The following is an 18,245-nucleotide window of genomic DNA, read 5'->3' as shown; positions in this document are numbered from 1 at the left end:
AGGCTGCAAAACATCAGGAAGGCTTTGTTCTTGTTGGAGAATACCTTACATTTAATCTCTTAATACTAAAATAGATGCTTTTTGGCCTATACTATACTAAGTAATGTCTGAAGGAAATTTCATAAAAGAAAAGACTTTGATAGAGAAAATTAAACCTAGGTTTAATTAGGTTTTCTTGCAAATTTAGGAAGACTGTGATGAACCTAGCTTAGCCATGGAAGGCCTTGGCCCAAGTTTTGGGAGCTATTGTCATTGATGTTGCATTGGAAGAACACGGAGATTACCTCATGACCCAAGCTCCCCATTTTACTGATGATGAAACTGAGGTATAGAGAGTTGGAGCCACTTGCCAAAGTCACAGAATGACAGGTGCATGGCACGACCCAGGCGTCTTGACTCCTTCCTGCATCCTCTGCCCCCCCATATCATAGAGGGGCTTTCCTGAAGCCTTACAGAGTTTAGAGCAGAGCACTGAGGGGTTGGGACCTTGATGACAGTGAGAGAGAGGGCGTAAGGCACCATGGAAGCCTGGTCAGCCTGGGAGGGGTGGAGAGGGATTCTGGATGGTGGGTGCTTGGGGCGCTCTGAGAGCTGGAGAAGTTGAGGGGCTACTGCCCAGCGGGAGAGGATGTACAGGGAAGTGTGGGGGGAAGGCACCTCTCTGGAGCTGGGTGGCTCAGGTCAGGGAAGCTTGGTGGCCAGTGTGTGTAAAGGGCCATTCCCACCTCTGTCGGGATGTGTTGGCTGCTGGCAAGGTTCAGGGGTGTCACCAGAGCAGCCGTCCTGGGGACCGTGGGATGCTGGCCCATCCAGTTGTGTCGGAGGTGAGAGGCAGCTCAGTGAGGTGTTGATTCCAGGGGGAGTAGGGCCCAGCTCAGCTGTTTTCTGTTTCTGACACTCTGGGCAGCCTTCTCAGCCACGCCGAGCCCATTTCCTTATTCACAAAATGGGCCAAATGCCTACTTCTTGGTTGTGTGGGGACTAAGCAGTGTCCATACACGGTCTGTGCCGACGGTCCGGGAGCTGCTGTTGTCTCTGTTCTGCTCTGAGTGTCTGCCTTCGGCTTTTCAGGAAGGTCTTAGGCTCCATAAAACTCTGCTGTACATTGTGTGGCCACGTCCTGGACAGGCTGAGGCCATTTCCTACCAAGGGTCATTCAGGCAGGCGTGGAGCTCACTGCTTCCCCTGCTCTGGCTGCCCGAAGGACCAGAGGCCGCAAGAGCAAGAGAGGCCAGCCTTGCCCGATGCTCCTGTTGGCAGAGGTTCAGAAACAGGGTGTTTGGTGGCAGTGATGGGGTTTTGTTTGGTGCTATTAACATACAAATGGATCTGCTGCATTTTTTTTTTTTTTTTTTTTTTGCAAGAGAGAGACATAGTGCAAGCGGGGTAGTGGCAGAGAGAGAGGGAGGCACAGAATCCGAAGCAGGCTCCAGGCTCTGAGCTGTTAGCACGGAGCCTGCCTGACACGGAGCTCGAACTCATGGACTGTGAGATCATGACCTGAGCCGAAGTTGGACGCCTAACCAACTGAGCCCCCCAGGTGCCCCATCAGAGTTCTCATTTCTACTTGTGCAAATACAGAAAGGGAACATCACTATTTGTAATTGTCAGGGAAAAAAGAGAGAGAGAGAAGGCACACGTAAACTGTGCTAGCAATGTGGAGGAGACAGCAAAAAATGGAGTTGTCGATTTTTTTAAAGTTTATTTATTTATTTATTTATTTTGAGAAAGAAAGGGAGGGAGAGAGTGAGCACAGGAGGGGCAGAGAGAGAGGGAGAGACAGAGAATCCCAAGCAGGCTCCACACTGTCAGCACAGAGCCCAATGCAGGGCTTGAACTCACGAACCATGAGATTGTGACCTGAGCCGAAGTCAGATGCTTAACCTTCTGAGCCACACAGGCGCCCATGTGTGTTCTGACACAGGTATTTAGAGCAAGTTGCTGTGTTCCTGAGCCCACTGGTGGCCTGGAACGTCAGGCCATGGCCGCTTGGTTGGGGAGGTTATTGCTTTAGGCTGATGCATACTTTGGTGCTCTTTAAAACTCGTTCTGGAGGTTGTCTCTAGTTGTATCCTGAGCGGTAAGGCTGGTTCTCCTTCTGGACCGTAGAAATGAGAAATGGGATCAAAGGTACAGATCAAGAATATTTAATATTTTTTTTAGCGTTTATTTACTCTTGAGAGAGAGAGAGAGACAGACTGTGCAGGCTCCAGGCTCTGAGCTGTCAGCACAGAGCCCGACATGGGGCTTGAACTCATGAACCGTGAGATCATGATCTGAGCCGAAGTCAGAGGCTTAACTGACTGAGCCACCCAGGCGCTCCCAGATCAAGAATATTTAAATTAAGGAGAAATTAAGGACATTTATCACTGAAGCCTGTTGGAATGATTCACCTGCCCCCACCCCCCGGCGGTGTGCTCCCCTGGGTCTGTATCACCTCAGATCCCCAGCCAGAGGGAAACCTGGGATTTCACTTTATCTCTCTGTCTTCCTTGCTCCTTTGATTTGTTCTTTCCCTCCATCTAAAGAGGAAGCAGAGGAGTTGGAGCTTTGAAATGGCTGAGAAAGCCTAAGTCATTTGAACATCGTGTCTGCGTACCTTTGTCATGCGAGCTTCACGGTTGCTCAGTGGACAGACCAGGCTCCTGTGCAGGACCTGGTGCTGCTTTCAGAAGCTCGGCATCTCCCTTGCACCGTCCTGACGGGGATTGGCGTCCTGCCTACTTCCCGGGCTCCCTGCAGCCCGCGGCCATCGCGGGCAGGTGAGGGGCCCTCATTGGGAGCACTGCGAGTCCTGTACTATCCCAATTTTGAATCCCCCTTCTCTCTTTCTCTTCTTAGTTGCTTCAGCATTTTGAGATCAAGACATCTTCTTGGACTAAAGCAGTTCCTGCCAAAACCCATGGGCTTCTGACGCCAGGGGGGCCCATCCACGTGCGTTTTGTTAACAGAAAGTGATCCTGGATTTTTAAACCCAACCAGCTGCCTGCCACAAGCCAGTGTCAACTGATGATGGTGGAGGAAGGAAACCGTCACTTTCAGAGGCTGTCTTGGGGATAAGCTGGCCTCCCTCCGTGTTTTGCAAGACTCATAAATCTTTAGGCAAAGTAATGTGAAAAGATTGTTTGGCTTTTGCAAACCAGAGCTGCCTTTTTTGGGGAACTGGCTGTTTAAAAACCAGTGGCACTGAATTCTCACGTCTCCTATGTGGTCTTACTTGATATTCAGTTAGGCGTAGTCTCCTATGCATTTATGCAAGGAAATGTTGGCTTGCTTATAAATTCAGTGCTTGAATATATGTTCTGTAATGCTGCACCAGGACCCTGTCAGGAGGCGAGCTCAACTTATTGTTTCTAATGTGACTAGGAAATGTGTCTCTGTAAGACCACAATTATGGGAACAATTGAATTGACAATTGAATGAACAATTGAAAGAACAATGAATTGAACTTATGGGAAGAAAGCGCCAGAGTCAACATTTTATCCTGAGCAGGGCTCAAAGTTAAAAGAACCATATTCTTACTTTTCTCTCCAAACTAGTGCTTCCTTTTCCAGTGACGGCTCCTAAAGAAGTTGAATGTTAGTTTTTGTTTAAAAGAAATAATCAATAAAATAGAGAACTCCTGGTGAAACCAAGAATAATTGGGTTTTCTAACCGAGTGTAAACACTGAGCAGATGTATAAGAAAGAAAACCTGACAGGGTGGAATGTCATGGTCTCAGCTGAGAAAAATGAATTACAGAAGCATCGTGGAAAACAGCGTAACTTTAGTACATTTTTATTGCGAGGAAAAATAAACATGTAAATGGACCTGCTGTAGATAAAATAATATTTTTATCTTCATGGTGTTAGTTTAAAGATCTGGACTGGAAACGTGATCCAGCGGCTGGTGCTTACGTAAGGCTCCAAGTGGATGCCTTGGGCCTCGGCACTGTTCGCTCGTGCCAAGTTCTGCTGCCTCTCCTGCTACTTGCTGGTCGCTAATAAGAAAAAACACCATTTGATAACATTCTCTCTGCATGGTCGTGCTTGAAACTGCTTGTTCTCAATCCCATAAATCTTTGCCCATAACGCTTCCCCCCAAATCACTTCCCTACGAATACATACCGTACGTCTCCCCTGCCTTTAGTTAGTCGGGCTGCAAAATAACCCTCCAGTAAAGTAGAAATCATATTCATTTCACATACTGTTTTTGTTAAAGTATGTAACAATATTAAGTCTGTGTGAGAAGACAGAATAACTGTAGTATGAGAGCTGTAAAAATATGTACAGTTAAATATGAAATGATGTCCTAATAACTGACAAAATGTTGGATTACTTTGAGGTATGTAAGCTTTTATAAACCAGCTATGATTCTATTCTGTTTGTGACTGAAATTAAAAAGAATTGAGACTAAGCAACCTGAAGGGACCTCTTATTCTACAAGGCACCCCCCTTCCCCTCTTCCCCCGCCCCCCGCCCCGTGAACTCTGGCCCTGCCTGGCAATCGGCACATGCTGAAGAGCTGGAGTGCAGGTCAGGTGGGTAACCGCTGCTCAGCTCTCCGTCTCATGAACAGAGGGACAGACCGACCTTAGGAGCCTCCTGAGGTGATGCAACAGGAAGCAGATGGCAGGGACTATCAAGCGTTCTTACCAAAGAAATGGAAATTGTACTGGGGAAGCCTGTAGGTTTACTACCAGCTCATAGGAAACACAGAGGAACAGGTTCAAACTCCAAGACAGTTACCATATGGTTTCACTCATAAGTGGAATCTAAAAACAGAACCCAAATGAATAAACAGACCAAAAGCACAATTGGACCTAGAAATACAGAGAACAAACCGGTGGTTGCCACAGGGAAGGGGTGGGGGAGGGGCAAACAATGGGTGAGGGGGTGTGGGAGGTCCAGGCTTCCCATCATGGCGTGAATAAGTCACGGGGACAGAGGGCACAGCCTAGGGAATATAGTCTGGTCTGGTGATAGTGTATGCTGGCAGACGGTAGCTATGCTTGTGGGGAGCACAGCATAATGTATCAACTTGTCCAGTCACTGTGTGGTGCACCGGAAACTAAGGTAACATTGTGTGTCGACTAGACTCAAATAAAAAAAATGGTTTTGAAATGAAAAAAAATAAAGTGGTCCTTAAATGGAAAAATTAATAAATAAAATACACAACAACTTAAAAAAACAAAAACAACCCCCGGAAAAAACAACTCCAAGCAGATGCAGTCAGTAGAATCCAGAATATAGTGAGGTCTACGACCAATAAGTCCATTTTTTTCAGCAAATAAGTGACAAGGAAAAAGAAAAAGAGGAGGGGGACTGTTGTAGATTCCGAGAGATTTAAGCAACCTATTGACCACACGTGATGCCGGATTTGGTTTGGATCCAGATTCGAGTAAACCGCTTGTACACAGACACTTAAGAGATGATTACAGAAATTTGAACACTGTATTTGATGATATTAAGGAATTACTGGGGTGTTGTGGTGTGATAGTGGTAGTTCTTACATTAAAACGAGGGAGAGAGATACCAATGGTATCTCATTTGTGGATGAGCTGCTGTGATGTCTTGGGTTTGCAGTAAAACAGCACCGTTGTGGAGGGCCGGTGATGTGGGGGCAGGGGTGGAGGGCGGGGGGAGGGTGAGGTGAACCAAGGCTGGCCCAGTGTCGATAACTGTTGGAGCCGGTGAAGGTGGGTGGAGGATTGGTGACACTATTCCCTCCGCTTTGTGTATGTGTGTGAGCATTTCCATAATAAAAACCTGTCTTCAGAGGCCAACGACTGGATTGATTAATAACCTTATAGTTCATTTCTTTTTCATGACTATTCACTCACCAGCCAAACTGACTATAAGCTAGCTTCTTCAGGGAGCCACACCTCTTCTTTCAATGAGTGTCAGAAATGATCAATTTAACTCACTATGGGACAGCCGCTGTGCTGGGATTCGGGGGACCTGGCGGCCTGGGGTCAGCCAGCTTTGAGAGCTGGGGACAGATCTGGAGCTGAGCAGGGGACACAAGTGGGTGAGAGCTCTGGGTGTGAGACTACAGAGCGGGAGCGCCTGCAGAGTGCGTCCCCTGCCTCAACGTTCTCCAGCTCCAAACTCCATTTCTTTTCTTTTAAAAAAAAATTTTTTTTTTAAACGTTATTTATTTTTGAGAGACAGAAGGAGACAGAGTGCGAGCAGGGGAGGGGCAGAGAGAGAAGGAGACACAGAATCCGAAGCAGGCTCCAGGCTCTGAGCTGTCAACACAGAGCCCCACGCAGGGCTCGAACTCCCCAACTGTCAGATCATGACCTGAGCTGAAGTTGTATGCTTAACTGACTGAGTCACCCAGGTGCCCCCTAAACTCCATTTCTAAACATGTGCCGGTCAAGTAGAAGGGGTCTGTACCTCTGTACCTGGCAGGGCTGCAAGACGACTGAGGTGCCTGGTACCCAGGGAGAATCAGCTCGAAGCTGCCCCATTTCCCTTCTCCAGCGAGCAAGCAGGGCCCCCAGCACGGACAGTTGACGGGAGGAGGCTGGCCGTCCTCCAAATCGAAGGAAAGCTGAGCAGCCAAACACCAGGAAGCACCAAGGGCCCTGGGCTGCAGGACCTGTGGGCAGCCCCCTCCCAGCCTGGGGTTCCTGTTCCATGAGGTATGTGATGGGCTTGGCTGGTGACAGGCGCCCTGACCCAAGGTCACTGCTGGAAAAGAAAAAAGTCTCCAGTTACTTTTAGCCACCATATGGCTCTCGTTTAGTACTGAAAATATCCAGTCCCATGTGAAGAAAACGTCTCTGAACGTCACTCACAGCCGAGCCCTCTGCACCCTCAGCTCTGGGCAGCTCAGGGAAGCCCATGGAAGGACGGACAGGTCGGTGTCTGTCTCTCCTGCCATGTCCTGAGTCTGGAGCTGGCAGAGGAACAGGAGGTGGCGGGAAGGGGAAGGGTGGCTTCTGCCTTTAGGCCCTTTGGGCCTGAGCAGACATGCAAAGCTGACTCTTACTCCTCGGGCTTTCCTGATGAGGAACCTCCAACTGTCTCTCCAAGAAGCAGGCAGTGCCCCTCCTCCAGGTGGCTTCTTACAAGTGCCCCCCGGCCCTGGGGCACATGGGGTCCACTTCTGCCTGGGTCCCGTGGCCCCTCCAAAGTCTCCCCTTGGTCAGAATCTAAGCCCCCTGCCTGACTCTGTTGTCTCTGCTCTTGATGGACACAGCTGCTTCTCTGTGTGTCCGGGCTTGTGTGGGGAGTCTTTTGGGGGTGAGCTGGGCACCAGTGCCGGTACCCCACAGCCTGCAGGCAACGAGCGTCAGCTCCCTCTGAGTGGCTCACTCAGGCTGGGGTGAGGAGGTAACCCCAGGCAGGGGCTGGGTGAGCCGGCGTGCGGGCTACTTGTCACCTGCTGCCTCAGCTCAGAGAGACACAGTCCTGTTGCCTTGGTCACAGCTGCTCTCACAGAGACCTTGTTATGCGCCTTCCACAGGACTCCAGGAAGCCACTCGGACTGGTCCTAGCTGACACCGGGGACAGGACAGGCCCATACTGGACAAAGTGGCAGGCGTGGCTGTCTGCTACAGCGCTTTCTTACTTTTGTGGATAAGGGTCAGAGCTGTTACCTGGAACAGGCCCTCTGAGCCCTGTCTGGAGTGGAAAGGGGGCCACTTACAGCCTGCCTGTTGTCATGTCTTCTGATTCTATGATCTTTTTTTTTTTAAGATTTTATTTTTAAGTAATCCCTACACCCAAAGTGGGCCTTGGACTTGTAACCCCGAGATCGAGTGTCGCATGCTGTACTGAGCCAGCCAGGAGCCCCTCTATGACCCTCTCTTGATTTAAATTGCTAATTTAATTATACCATGATCTGTATGATGTTGTTGAGACTTGCTCTGTGGTCTCAGACAGGGTTAATTTTTTTAAATGTTGCATGTGTGCTTTTTGGGTGCAGGGCTCAACATATGTCTTATTAGGCCCGGCTTGGTGTTGTGTTGTTAACAGCTGTCTGCCTACTAATGTCTGAATGCCAATTATTGGAAATGTTGTGTTCAAAATTCCCAGTACAATTGTGGGTTTATCAGTTTTTGCCCAATATATTTTGAGGTCATGTTATTAAGTGCATTCAAGTAAAGTGTTTTATTTTCCTGGTGAACCATCCATATGTCATTACCATTATTGTTATCACTGATCGCCTCCAGGCACTTTTGCCTCAAAGTGCATTTTCATCTGCCATTTACGTAGCTACTGCAGCTTTATTTTACTGCCTGGCATTTCTGTTCCTTGTTATTTCCCTTCTACCGCCCCTGCCCCCGCAGTTCTTTTATTTTCAGTCTCGCCATGGTCTTATGTCCTCAATGTATCTCTTGTAAGTGCAACATAGCTGGATTGAAAAACAGTCCCATTTGGTTACCTCTGTCATTTGACTCTTTTTGAGTAGGTTTCATGCCCATCACGGAGCCCAATGCAGAGCTTTAACTCACAACCCTGAGATCAAGACCTCAGCTGAAATCAAGACTTGGATGCTTCACTGACTGAGCCACCCAGGCATCCCCCATCATTTAACTCTTAACATTTCTTGTGATCACAGATACATTTGGATTTACCTTACGTTTTATTTTGTGCTTTGTGCTTAACTTCTTCTCTCCCTCCCTCTTCTTGATTTTCCTTTCCTGATGTCTTTTTTGATTTGAGTTTTCGTTCCCTTTCCCCTCTCCCCTGGCTTGCCAACGATGCATTCTCTTCCTACTCTTTTAATGATTGTCCCTAAACTTTTTTTTTTTAAGATTTTATTTTTAAGTAATCTCTACACCCCACATGGGGCTCAAACTCACAACCCCGAGATCAAGAGTCACATGCTCCACCGATGGAGCCACCCAGGCTCCCTTTCCCCTAAACTTTTAACGTTCATACTTTACAAAGTCTGCAATTAATCTGCATCTCCACCTTCTCCTCGAAATGCAGGGACATCGGCAGGGTTTAATTCTGACCCCATGTTTCTGTCTTACCTGTTTCCCTTGCCCCATGTTTTAGTTTCACCTTTTTACATCCACATTATTTACTATCATAATTATGGTTTTATAGTGTAAGTACTCATTTAGATTTATATATTCACCTGGTTCTTTGTCACCCATTTATTTCCTGCATCTCAGATCCTCTTTCTGGTTTTAATTTCTTCCTTCTGAAGTAATCATTTAGAAGTTGTAGCTGTCAAAATCTGTTAGTGGTATACTGGGGATGTTAGTCGACATGACTGCAGTTAACCCTGCTGTCTGGCATATTTGAAGGTTGTCAAGAGAGTAGATGCTAAGAGTCCTCATCACAAGGAGAAAACTCTTTTTTTCTTTCTTTTTTTTCTTTTTTTGTATCTATAGGAGACGAGGATGTTAACTAAACTTATCGTGGTAATCATGTCACAGTATATATAAGTCAAATTATTACGTCATACACTTTTTTAATTTTAAAGTTTATTTGGAGAGATTGTTTTATTTGAGAGACATTTTATTTTGAAGTTAATTTTGAAAGACAGAGAGAGAGAGAGAGAGAGTGAGCATGAGCAGGGGAGGGGCAGAGAGAGTGGGAAAGAGAGAACCCCAAGCAGGCTCTGCGCTGTCAACACAGAGCCCAATGCAGGGCTCAAACTCACGACCCTGAGATCAAGATCTGAGCTGAGATCAAGGTCGATGCTTACCCAACTGAGCCACTCAGGCACCCCTATGCTGTACACTTTAAACTTATACAATGCTGTCTGTCAGTTTTATCACAATAAAACTGGAAAAAAGTTCTAAGAAAAACCCTATATGAAACAAAACAAAACAAATCTATTGGTAGGAGACTCAGTTTTGCCTGGAAATGTCTGTTTCATGCTCCTTTTTTTTTTTTATGGTTTTAAATTTTATATAAATAGTACCATACTCCACAACCTGCTTTATTCTGCCAACATTAAGTTATGTATTCATGTTGTTACATGTAGCTCTATTTCTTTCATTTGAACTCTCCATAGTATTAATTATAGTAATATAGCACAGTGTATTTACCCATAGACTTGCAAGATGCTTTCTCTCTTTTTTTAAAAATTTATATCCAAGTTAGTTAGCATATGGGACAATAATGTTTTTAGGAGTAGATTCCAGTGATTCATCCCCTAGGTATAACACCTCATCCCAACAAGTGTCCTCCTTAATGCCCCTTTCCCATTTAGCCCATCCCCCCCCCCCACAACCTCTCCAGCAACCTGTTTGTTCTCCATATTTAAGAGTCTTTTATGTTTGTCCCCCTCCCTGTTTTTATATTATTTGTGCTTCCCTTCCCCTATGCTCATCTGTTTTGTATCTTAAATTCCACATATGAGTGAAGTCATATGATATTTGTTTTTCTCTGACTAATTTCGCTTAGCATAATACCCTCTAGTTCCATCCACGTTGTTGCAAATGGCAAGATTTCATTCTTTTTGATGACCGGGTAATACTCCATTGTGTATATATATACCATGAAAGATGTTTTTCAACTAATGGTTTATTTTAAAATGACAGTTACTACTATGCTTTTTTTGTGTGAAAAAATTCAAACACCACACATATAGAATAATGAGCCTCATGTATCCAGCCTCAACAATCAACTCATAGTTGTAGCTTTATGTTTATCTCTACTTACTAGATTTTTCTGAGGTAAACGCTATACATTATATCATTGAATGTCTTAATAGTTCAATGTACATCTCTCAAACATAAGGAATATTTAAAACAGATAACTGTAATATCACAATAACACCTAAAAAAGTTAACAATGATTCATTATTATTATGAACTATCCAGTCAGTGTTCGAACATCCAATTGTCTCTTGAATATAATTTTTAACATGGTTTGAATCAGTTCAAATAAGATCTATTCGCTAAGATTGGCTGATTTGTCTCTTAAGTTTTTTTTTTAGGGTTCTCCTTCTCTTCTTTTTTTTCTCTTCTTAAAATTTCCTTGTGATTTGTTTGTTGAGGAAACCAAGTCATTTGTCCTGTGAAATCCTCCACAGTCTGAATGCTGCTGATGTCATCCTTCTTGTATCATTTAGCATGTTCTTCTATTCTCTATTTCCCCCGCATATCTGTGGCTGGATCTAGAGGCCACCCTCACCATTGAGTAATTGAGTTGAGTAAGAAACTCCACATTGGTAATTATTCTCTCTCAACACTTTGAAGATATTATTGCATTGTCATGATGCTTTGGTTATTGTTGTTGAGAAGTCTGAGGTCAGTGTAGGCAATTTATCTTTTCTGTCCAACTGTCCTTGGCCTTGGAGTCCTACGATTAAATTATTTTTATTTATCTTACATAGAGCTCATTATAATCCCTGAATTGGAAGATTCATGTCCTTCATCAAATCTGGAAAATTCTCAGCCATTACTTTTTGAAAAAAATTCTTTTTCCTTTTCTCTCCGTACTCTCCTACAGGAACTTCTATTAAATGTAAGTTGGCTCTTCTCATTTTGCCTTCCATGTCTCTTATCTTTTCTTTCAGGACTCCCATCTCTGTCTCTCCTGAGTGGTATTCTTAGGAATGTCTTCAGACTTATTTTCCAGTTTATTATTGTTCTTTCAGCTGTGTTTTATATGCTACTGAACACATCCATTGAGTGTTCCATTTCAACAACCATTGTTTTCCATTCCATAAATGCTATTTAGTTCATTTTCCTGCATGGCTGGTAACATATTTTAATAATATCTTGCTCCTTTGCTACACTTTGATTCCTTCCTTTATTCTTGTTTAAAAAAATGTTTATTCATTTTGAGAGAGAGAGAGAGAAGCGTGTGCACAGAGGAAGGACAGAGAGAGGGAGAGAGAGAATCCCAAGCAGGTTCCCACTGTCAGCACAGAGGCTGATATGGGGCTCAAACACAGGAACCCTGAGATCATGACCTGAGCCTAAATCAAGGGTCAGACACTTAACTGACTGAGCCACCCAGGCACCCGCGATTCCTTCTTTTATTCTTTACTAAATTTAAAGATACTTATTTTATAATCTGATCAACTTGTTCTGTTATTGAGAGTTCTTAGGAGTCCAGTTCAATGGCTCACTGTTTCCTTTGACTCTTGCTCACAATGGCTAGTTTCTTCGCTTGCTTTGTGGTTTTGGATTATGCATCCCTATCGGTGGTGCCTCATCTGTAGAGCACATGCAGCCCAGATTGAGGGTGTGTTCATCCAAAGGAACTTTATATTTGCATTTTCCAGATACATCCAGGGTATTAATGCTTGAGACAGCTATTTTCTTATTTCTTGGCAGTTGGTTTCTTGGACGATGAATGAGAGCACCTCTGTGGCTGTGTTATTCTCATGGGAACGTTATGAGACAGTCCGGACAAACTCCTTTGTCATTTTGCCACCGGAAAGATTTTTATTTATCTCTGAAGTCAGCCCTTTAGAGTCTCTGGCTTTATGGGGGGCTCAGTTCTAACTCAGTGCTCAGGGCATGTCTCCTGCCCTCACGGCAGGTGGGCTCTCTTCCTTGTATTCTTCCTTCTCAATCCAGCATGTCTTGTATATGTTCCTGGAGCATGAGAGCAAAGAGAAGGATGGCTCCGGTGCCCCATGTGGGGCACATTTTGGAACAAACACAAGTGCAGGAAGTGAGGTCTTGAATATGAATGATCTTGATGGGTTCCAGGGTCGGTGGCATCACACACGATGGCAGTGGCCAAACACCCCATCCTGTGCATTTCTTGGGAGGCCATCTAGAAGAGGCAGAAGATTTTAGTCACTGCCAAATGCTTTGTTTTCTCTAAAGGCTCTAATTTAGCTCTTGGATAAGAAAAACCCTCTCTAGAACTCTCCTGGCTCATTTCATGCTGAGGAGCCAACCCTGTGTCAGCCACTGGGTGGGCAGGAGAGCAGTGGGAGCAGAAGGCCCCATAGAGAGTGAACCTGCTGCCATGAGTAAGTGCTGGCCTCCAGGGCAGGTCTGCATTTGCCGGAGTGGTAAAACCACGAGGACTCCCCGGGTACCCAGAGTGGGTTTTTAAATGTCAGGCATGTGGTAGGTGGTTGTGTTAATATTACCACCCATATGGATTTTAAATTATAGCCTCAGTGAAAACCGAGGATTACAGCGTGGCTTGCAGAGGCCTTCCTGGATCCCCCAGAGCCTGAGTGGGATCCGAGAGGCAACCACGAGTGGGCTGTTCCTACAACGTGATGTCAAGACAACCCCAAGGGAACCCCAAGGATGTTTGAAAGTGCCTTCTGTGTGACAGAACATATTTCACTCAAAACTAAAATTTTTTTAAATGTTTATTTATTTTTGACAGAGAGAGAGAGGGTTGGGGAGGGGCAGAGAGAGAGGGAGACACAGAATTCAAAGCAGGGCTCCAGGCTCCACGCTGCCAGCACAGAGCCTGACATAGGGCTCGAACTCATAAGCTGTGAGATCATGACCTGAGTGTTGGACCCTTAGCCGACTGATCTACCCAGGCACCCCTAAAACTAAATTTTTAAAAAGAAAACATACAAACTGTTTTGGCTTTTGGTGGAGACAGAGAGAGACAAGTTACACCCTCCTCCAGGGTGTGGAAGCAATTTCCATAAATAGATTATTCCGGAAGAGCAGCATGGGACTCTGTGAGCAAATGACCCCCTGCTCCCTGCTAGCCCTGCCTCAAGGGAGACCAGGGGACAGGGGCCATAACTGTGATCCATCCGGGCAGCAGGTGGGCACCAAAGTTGTGTCTCACTATAATCCCGAGCACCACTGCCAGGTGAGGCTTCCCCAAACACTTGCTATCCTCACCCTGCCCTGAAGCTCTTGAGATGAGTTGCAGGCCGCTGGACACACCTCTGGGCTTTGATGCAGACACATGGAGGTTTGGGTCTGTCTAGACCTCAGTTCGGTCCAGCACTTGACTCTGGCAAGCACTCCAGGACCTTGAGGTCTTCATGTAAACAAGACAGATGGAATAGCTATCTTGCTGGGTCAGGGTTAGGTAGGAAGGGTGCTGCGGGCCTTTCCCTGCAGTAATTAATGAAGCAGGTGGCATGGGTAACCAGTCAGCACTAACTGCAGTCCAGTAAATCTGAGGGGGGCCACGCTGATTTCTGAGTCACGGGTAAGTGTGGTTCTGAGGACAGGAACCACTTGTGGGCTGCTCCTGGGGGATTGAGCTATTCCAAAGTCATGGCTCAGATGGGAAAAGGGCAAAAGGGACTGGGGTGAAGTCCAGGTGGCCTCAGAGGCCACTGGCAGAGAGGAAGCGCACAGCGTGGTGTGTGGGCTGCAGCTGGGCCCGAGTCCTGGCCTCCCTGTTGACACACTGCAGGACTTGGGAAGTGACCAGGCCTCCCTGTGCCCGGATCCTCACTGACCCGCCTCTGGTGGCAGTGCTGACCTCTCAGAACTTCTTGGGAGGCTGTCTGGCCCTGGGAAGAAGGTCTATTATCATGATTCTCTCTGAGTCTGTTTCTTCCCTCCCTTCCCTTCTGCTGGCACATTCTGTCTTACCAGAGCCCCTGCTGACCTGCGGCTCCTGAGGACACAGCTTCTTCACTTTCCCGTGTGGCCCTGATGCTCCCCATGGCTTCTGTTCCCCATCTCAGCTCATGCTGGAGCCGGCTCGGCCCTGGCTGCCATCTGGTCCCGTGCTGGCTCATGGGAGCTGACCGTTGTGTTTTAAGCTATGCTCAGAATCGGTCATGGCAAACACGACTCCAGTGGCCTCTGATGCCAGCTTCCCGGAGTTGGGCCAACTTTTACGGGTTAAGGACGCTGTCCTTCGCAAGACTGCCCTCACTTCAGACACCTGGCACTAGTTCAAGGGTCCCCAGGCCACCCTCACATCTGACCACCTGGCTACAGATTTAGGGGTTCTCACCACCCCCTCAGATTCAATAATTACTAGAAGACTCACAGAACTCAAGAGATTGCTGCACTTATGACTGCAGTTTTATTATGATGCAGGGATGCTAATCAGAACCAGTCAAGGTGAGAGATGCATCAAGGGGAGATGCCCCCAGGGATACATTATCTTCTTGGCACATCGATGTTGCCGGCCAAGGAAGCTCACCCGAGCTTTGGTGTCAGAGTTTTTATTGGGATTTCATTATGTGGTAATGATCGATCGAACTGGGGGCCATGTGACTCCATTTCCTGCCCCCTTTCCCCCCAGGGTCAGGCTGATGTCATATCACTCAAAATCCCAACCCTGTAATCACATGGTTGGTTTCTCTGGCATCACCAGCCTCCTTCCTGAGTCACCTTGCTAGCATAAACCATCAAGTGTGGTCCAAGGGATCTGCCATAGATAACACTGGGGACATTCCAGGGGTTTAGGGGCTGCCTCCCAGGAACGAGGGGCAAAGGCCAGACTGTTTCTCTATTATATATAATAAACTCCAAGTTAGTGCCCATTGTCTCTCCAACGACTGCTCCTTTCCATGGTTTCCCACCCCTGTTTCTAAGAGCAAACACTGGACAGACCAGATTCATCTTTCCCCACCAGGCAATGTCCCAATTTGGGAGTAAACCTCTGATCAAGTGTTGCTGGTTCAATCAAGGGGGACAGGAGATGGGACATCTAGTCTTTGTCTTCAACTATAGCCATGAAGTGGCCAATTTCCTGTCACTAGGGCTCCGGGAGCAGAGGGTACCCTGATTGGTATATTTGCTGTGTTAGGGAAGAAATGTCAGATATGCAATCAGGTGGGGTGGTTTTCATTTTGGCTTCTTAAGGTGCTTTGACATCACGCTTTTCTCCAGGGGAGGCTCATCTTGTCTCTCTCTCTCTCGTTCTTAAAAAAATTTCTTCACCAGTGTTCTCAGTCTTGTGGCCCACGCACACAGCCTGCCCTGTGGGGTCTCCTTCCCACCTGCGGTTCACTATTCTGAGGCTAAGACCAAGGAGGTGGATTGAATGTGTTTTCAGAAATCAAGACATCAATCAACATTCTTCTTGGGGCGCCTGGGTGGCTCATTTGGTTAAGCCTCTGACTTCGACTCAGGTCACGATCTCACGGTTCGTGAGTTCAAGCCCCACATCCGGCTCTGTGCTGACAGCTGGGAGCCTGGAGCCTACTTCGGATTCAGTGCCTCCCTCTCTCTCTGCCTCTCCCCACTCATGCTCTGTCTCTCTCTCTGTCTCTCAAAAATAAATAAACATTAAAAAAAAGACAATTGTCTCAAAAACAACAAATACTATGAAGCATCTACTTTGTAGTAGGTTACGAGGAGGAAGAAGTGTATAAAGCTCCAGAATGGCTGTCTGATGGAAAGAAAATGTGAGCCACATATGCAATTCTACAGCCACACTAAAAATGTAAGAAGAGACAGGCCAAATTAACTTTAATCATGTGTTTTTAATTTTTTTTTAAATGTTTATTTATTTTTGAGACAGAGAGAGACAGAGCATGAATGGGGGAGGGTCAGAGAGAGAGGGAGACACAGAATCCAAAGGAGGCTCCAGGCTCTGAGCTGTCAGCACAGAGCCTGACACAGGGCTCAAACTCACAGACCTTGAGATCATGACCTGAGCCGAAGTCGGACACTCAACCTACTGAGCCACCCAGGCGCCCCTTAATCATGTGTTTTAAAAAAATTTTTAATTCAAGTGAGTTAACAGGGTAGTCTTGGCTTCAGGAGTAGAGCCCAGTGATTCATCTCTTACATATGACACCTAGTGCTCATCCCAACAAGTGCCCTCCTAATGCCCATCACCCATTTAGCCCATCCCCCCCACCTACCTCGCCTCTTAACCCAATAAACCCAAAATATCTTTTCAATATGTAATTGATGTAAAAATTACTAATGAGATATTTTACAACTTGTTTTTCAATGTGTTCAAGATCTGCTGTGTACTTTATGCTCACAGCACAGCTCAGTGTGAACGAGCCCCAACTCAAGTGCTCAACAGCCTTCTGGGGTCAGTGGCTGCTGTATTAGATACACAACTACATGTTTATTGTATATATATATACATATATATATATATAAAACATAATTTAATATATTTAATGTTATAACATATATATAGTATGTGTGTATATAAACACATGTATATATGTATGCATATGTGTGTATATATATGTATGTACATATATGATCTGTTTTCTCTCGTAGAGTAACAACATTGGAGAAAAGCATCCTCAGGAGGCCCCGAGCCTATATCCTGGTTCCACTGCTTCCTGGCAAGTTACTAGTCTTCCCAAGCCACTGCTTTCTTCCCCTGTGTCACACGGGTAATAATACCTACACAGAATGGTTGGGAGGGGTAAATGAGACTCTATATGGCACGGGGCAGGTGATTAATAAATAGCTTATTCCCCTGTTCTCAGAGACTTGAAGTAGGGACACGGATAAGGATGGTAAGTTGGCTCCTGACCCACCTTGACCAGAATTACTCCCCTTCTTCTTCTTCCTCTTCCTCTTCTTCTTCTTCTTCTTCTTCTTCTTCACTAGGAAAAAGTATTATTTTAACAATGTTATTAACAGTAGGTACTATACTTACTCCCGACCTTGAAGTTCCAGCTAATGCATGCTGGAAGCTAGATTCAAACTCTGGTCTGTCTCATGCCAGAGCTCACACACTTAACAGTTCAACATCCCACCTCCCTTCAAAACTCAGCTGGGAAGACAGAAGAATAACGAACAAACGTACAAAGGATCCTTAATTCTGTGAATAATTCTTTGTCTTAACTTAGCTACCTTATATTGATTAAATCTCTCAATAAAAATGTGTTTTAATGTCTGAAAAATGTGTTTAATTTGTCTTTTTAGCTAAATATTACTTTTTAAACATTAGTTCTGATAGGTGTTTATTTTTATTTTTTTATTATATCTTTAAAAAATTTTTTAAAACTTATATCCAAGTTAGTTGGCATATAGTGCACTAATAATTTCAGGAGTAGGTTCCAGTAATTCAACCCCTATGTATAATCCCAGTGCTCATCCCAACAAGTGTCTTCCTTAATGCTCCTTACCCATTTAGCTCATCCCCCCACCCACATCCCCCGCAGCTCTCAGTTTGTTCTCTGTATTTGAGTCTTTTATGTTTTGTCCTCCTCCTTGTTTTTATATTATTTTTGCTTCCCTTCCCATATGTTCATCTGTTTTGTATCTTAAATTCCACATATAAGTTAAGACATATTTGTTTTTCTCTGACTAATTTCACTTAGCATAATACACTCTAGTTCTATCCATGTAGTTGCAAATGGCAAGATTTCATTCTTTTTGATTGCCAAGTAATACTCCATTGTGTATATATATATATATATATATATATATATATATGTATACAATGTGTATA

At 45.4% G+C, this 18,245-nt stretch overlaps 1 protein-coding gene across 4 annotated transcripts in view; it reads left to right on the top strand.

The window, feature by feature from the left end:
- Positions 1–17,197, top strand: part of CYP27C1 (cytochrome P450 family 27 subfamily C member 1) — a 36,287-nt gene extending 19,090 nt beyond the window's left edge. For 3 of the 4 annotated variants that reach the window (XM_019469444.2, XM_019469442.2, XM_019469445.2), the window contains exon 9: positions 17,060–17,197. In XM_019469444.2, the coding sequence (XP_019324989.1) occupies positions 17,060–17,182 (123 nt within the window). In that variant the 3' untranslated portion in view covers positions 17,183–17,197. Of the gene's footprint in view, positions 1–2,841; positions 3,398–17,059 lie in introns of those variants that run through there. The other variant, XM_019469443.2, reaches the window with a different exon arrangement.
- Positions 17,198–18,245: the final 1,048 nt, after the last annotated feature.

This window comes from Panthera pardus, unplaced genomic scaffold, assembly GCF_024362965.1.
Source record: "Panthera pardus isolate Hobbes unplaced genomic scaffold, ASM2436296v1 HiC_scaffold_10, whole genome shotgun sequence".
NCBI classification, from domain to species: domain Eukaryota; kingdom Metazoa; phylum Chordata; class Mammalia; order Carnivora; family Felidae; genus Panthera; species Panthera pardus.
Note: the sequence above shows the minus strand (reverse complement) of the source record. Positions and strands in the feature narration are given on the sequence as shown.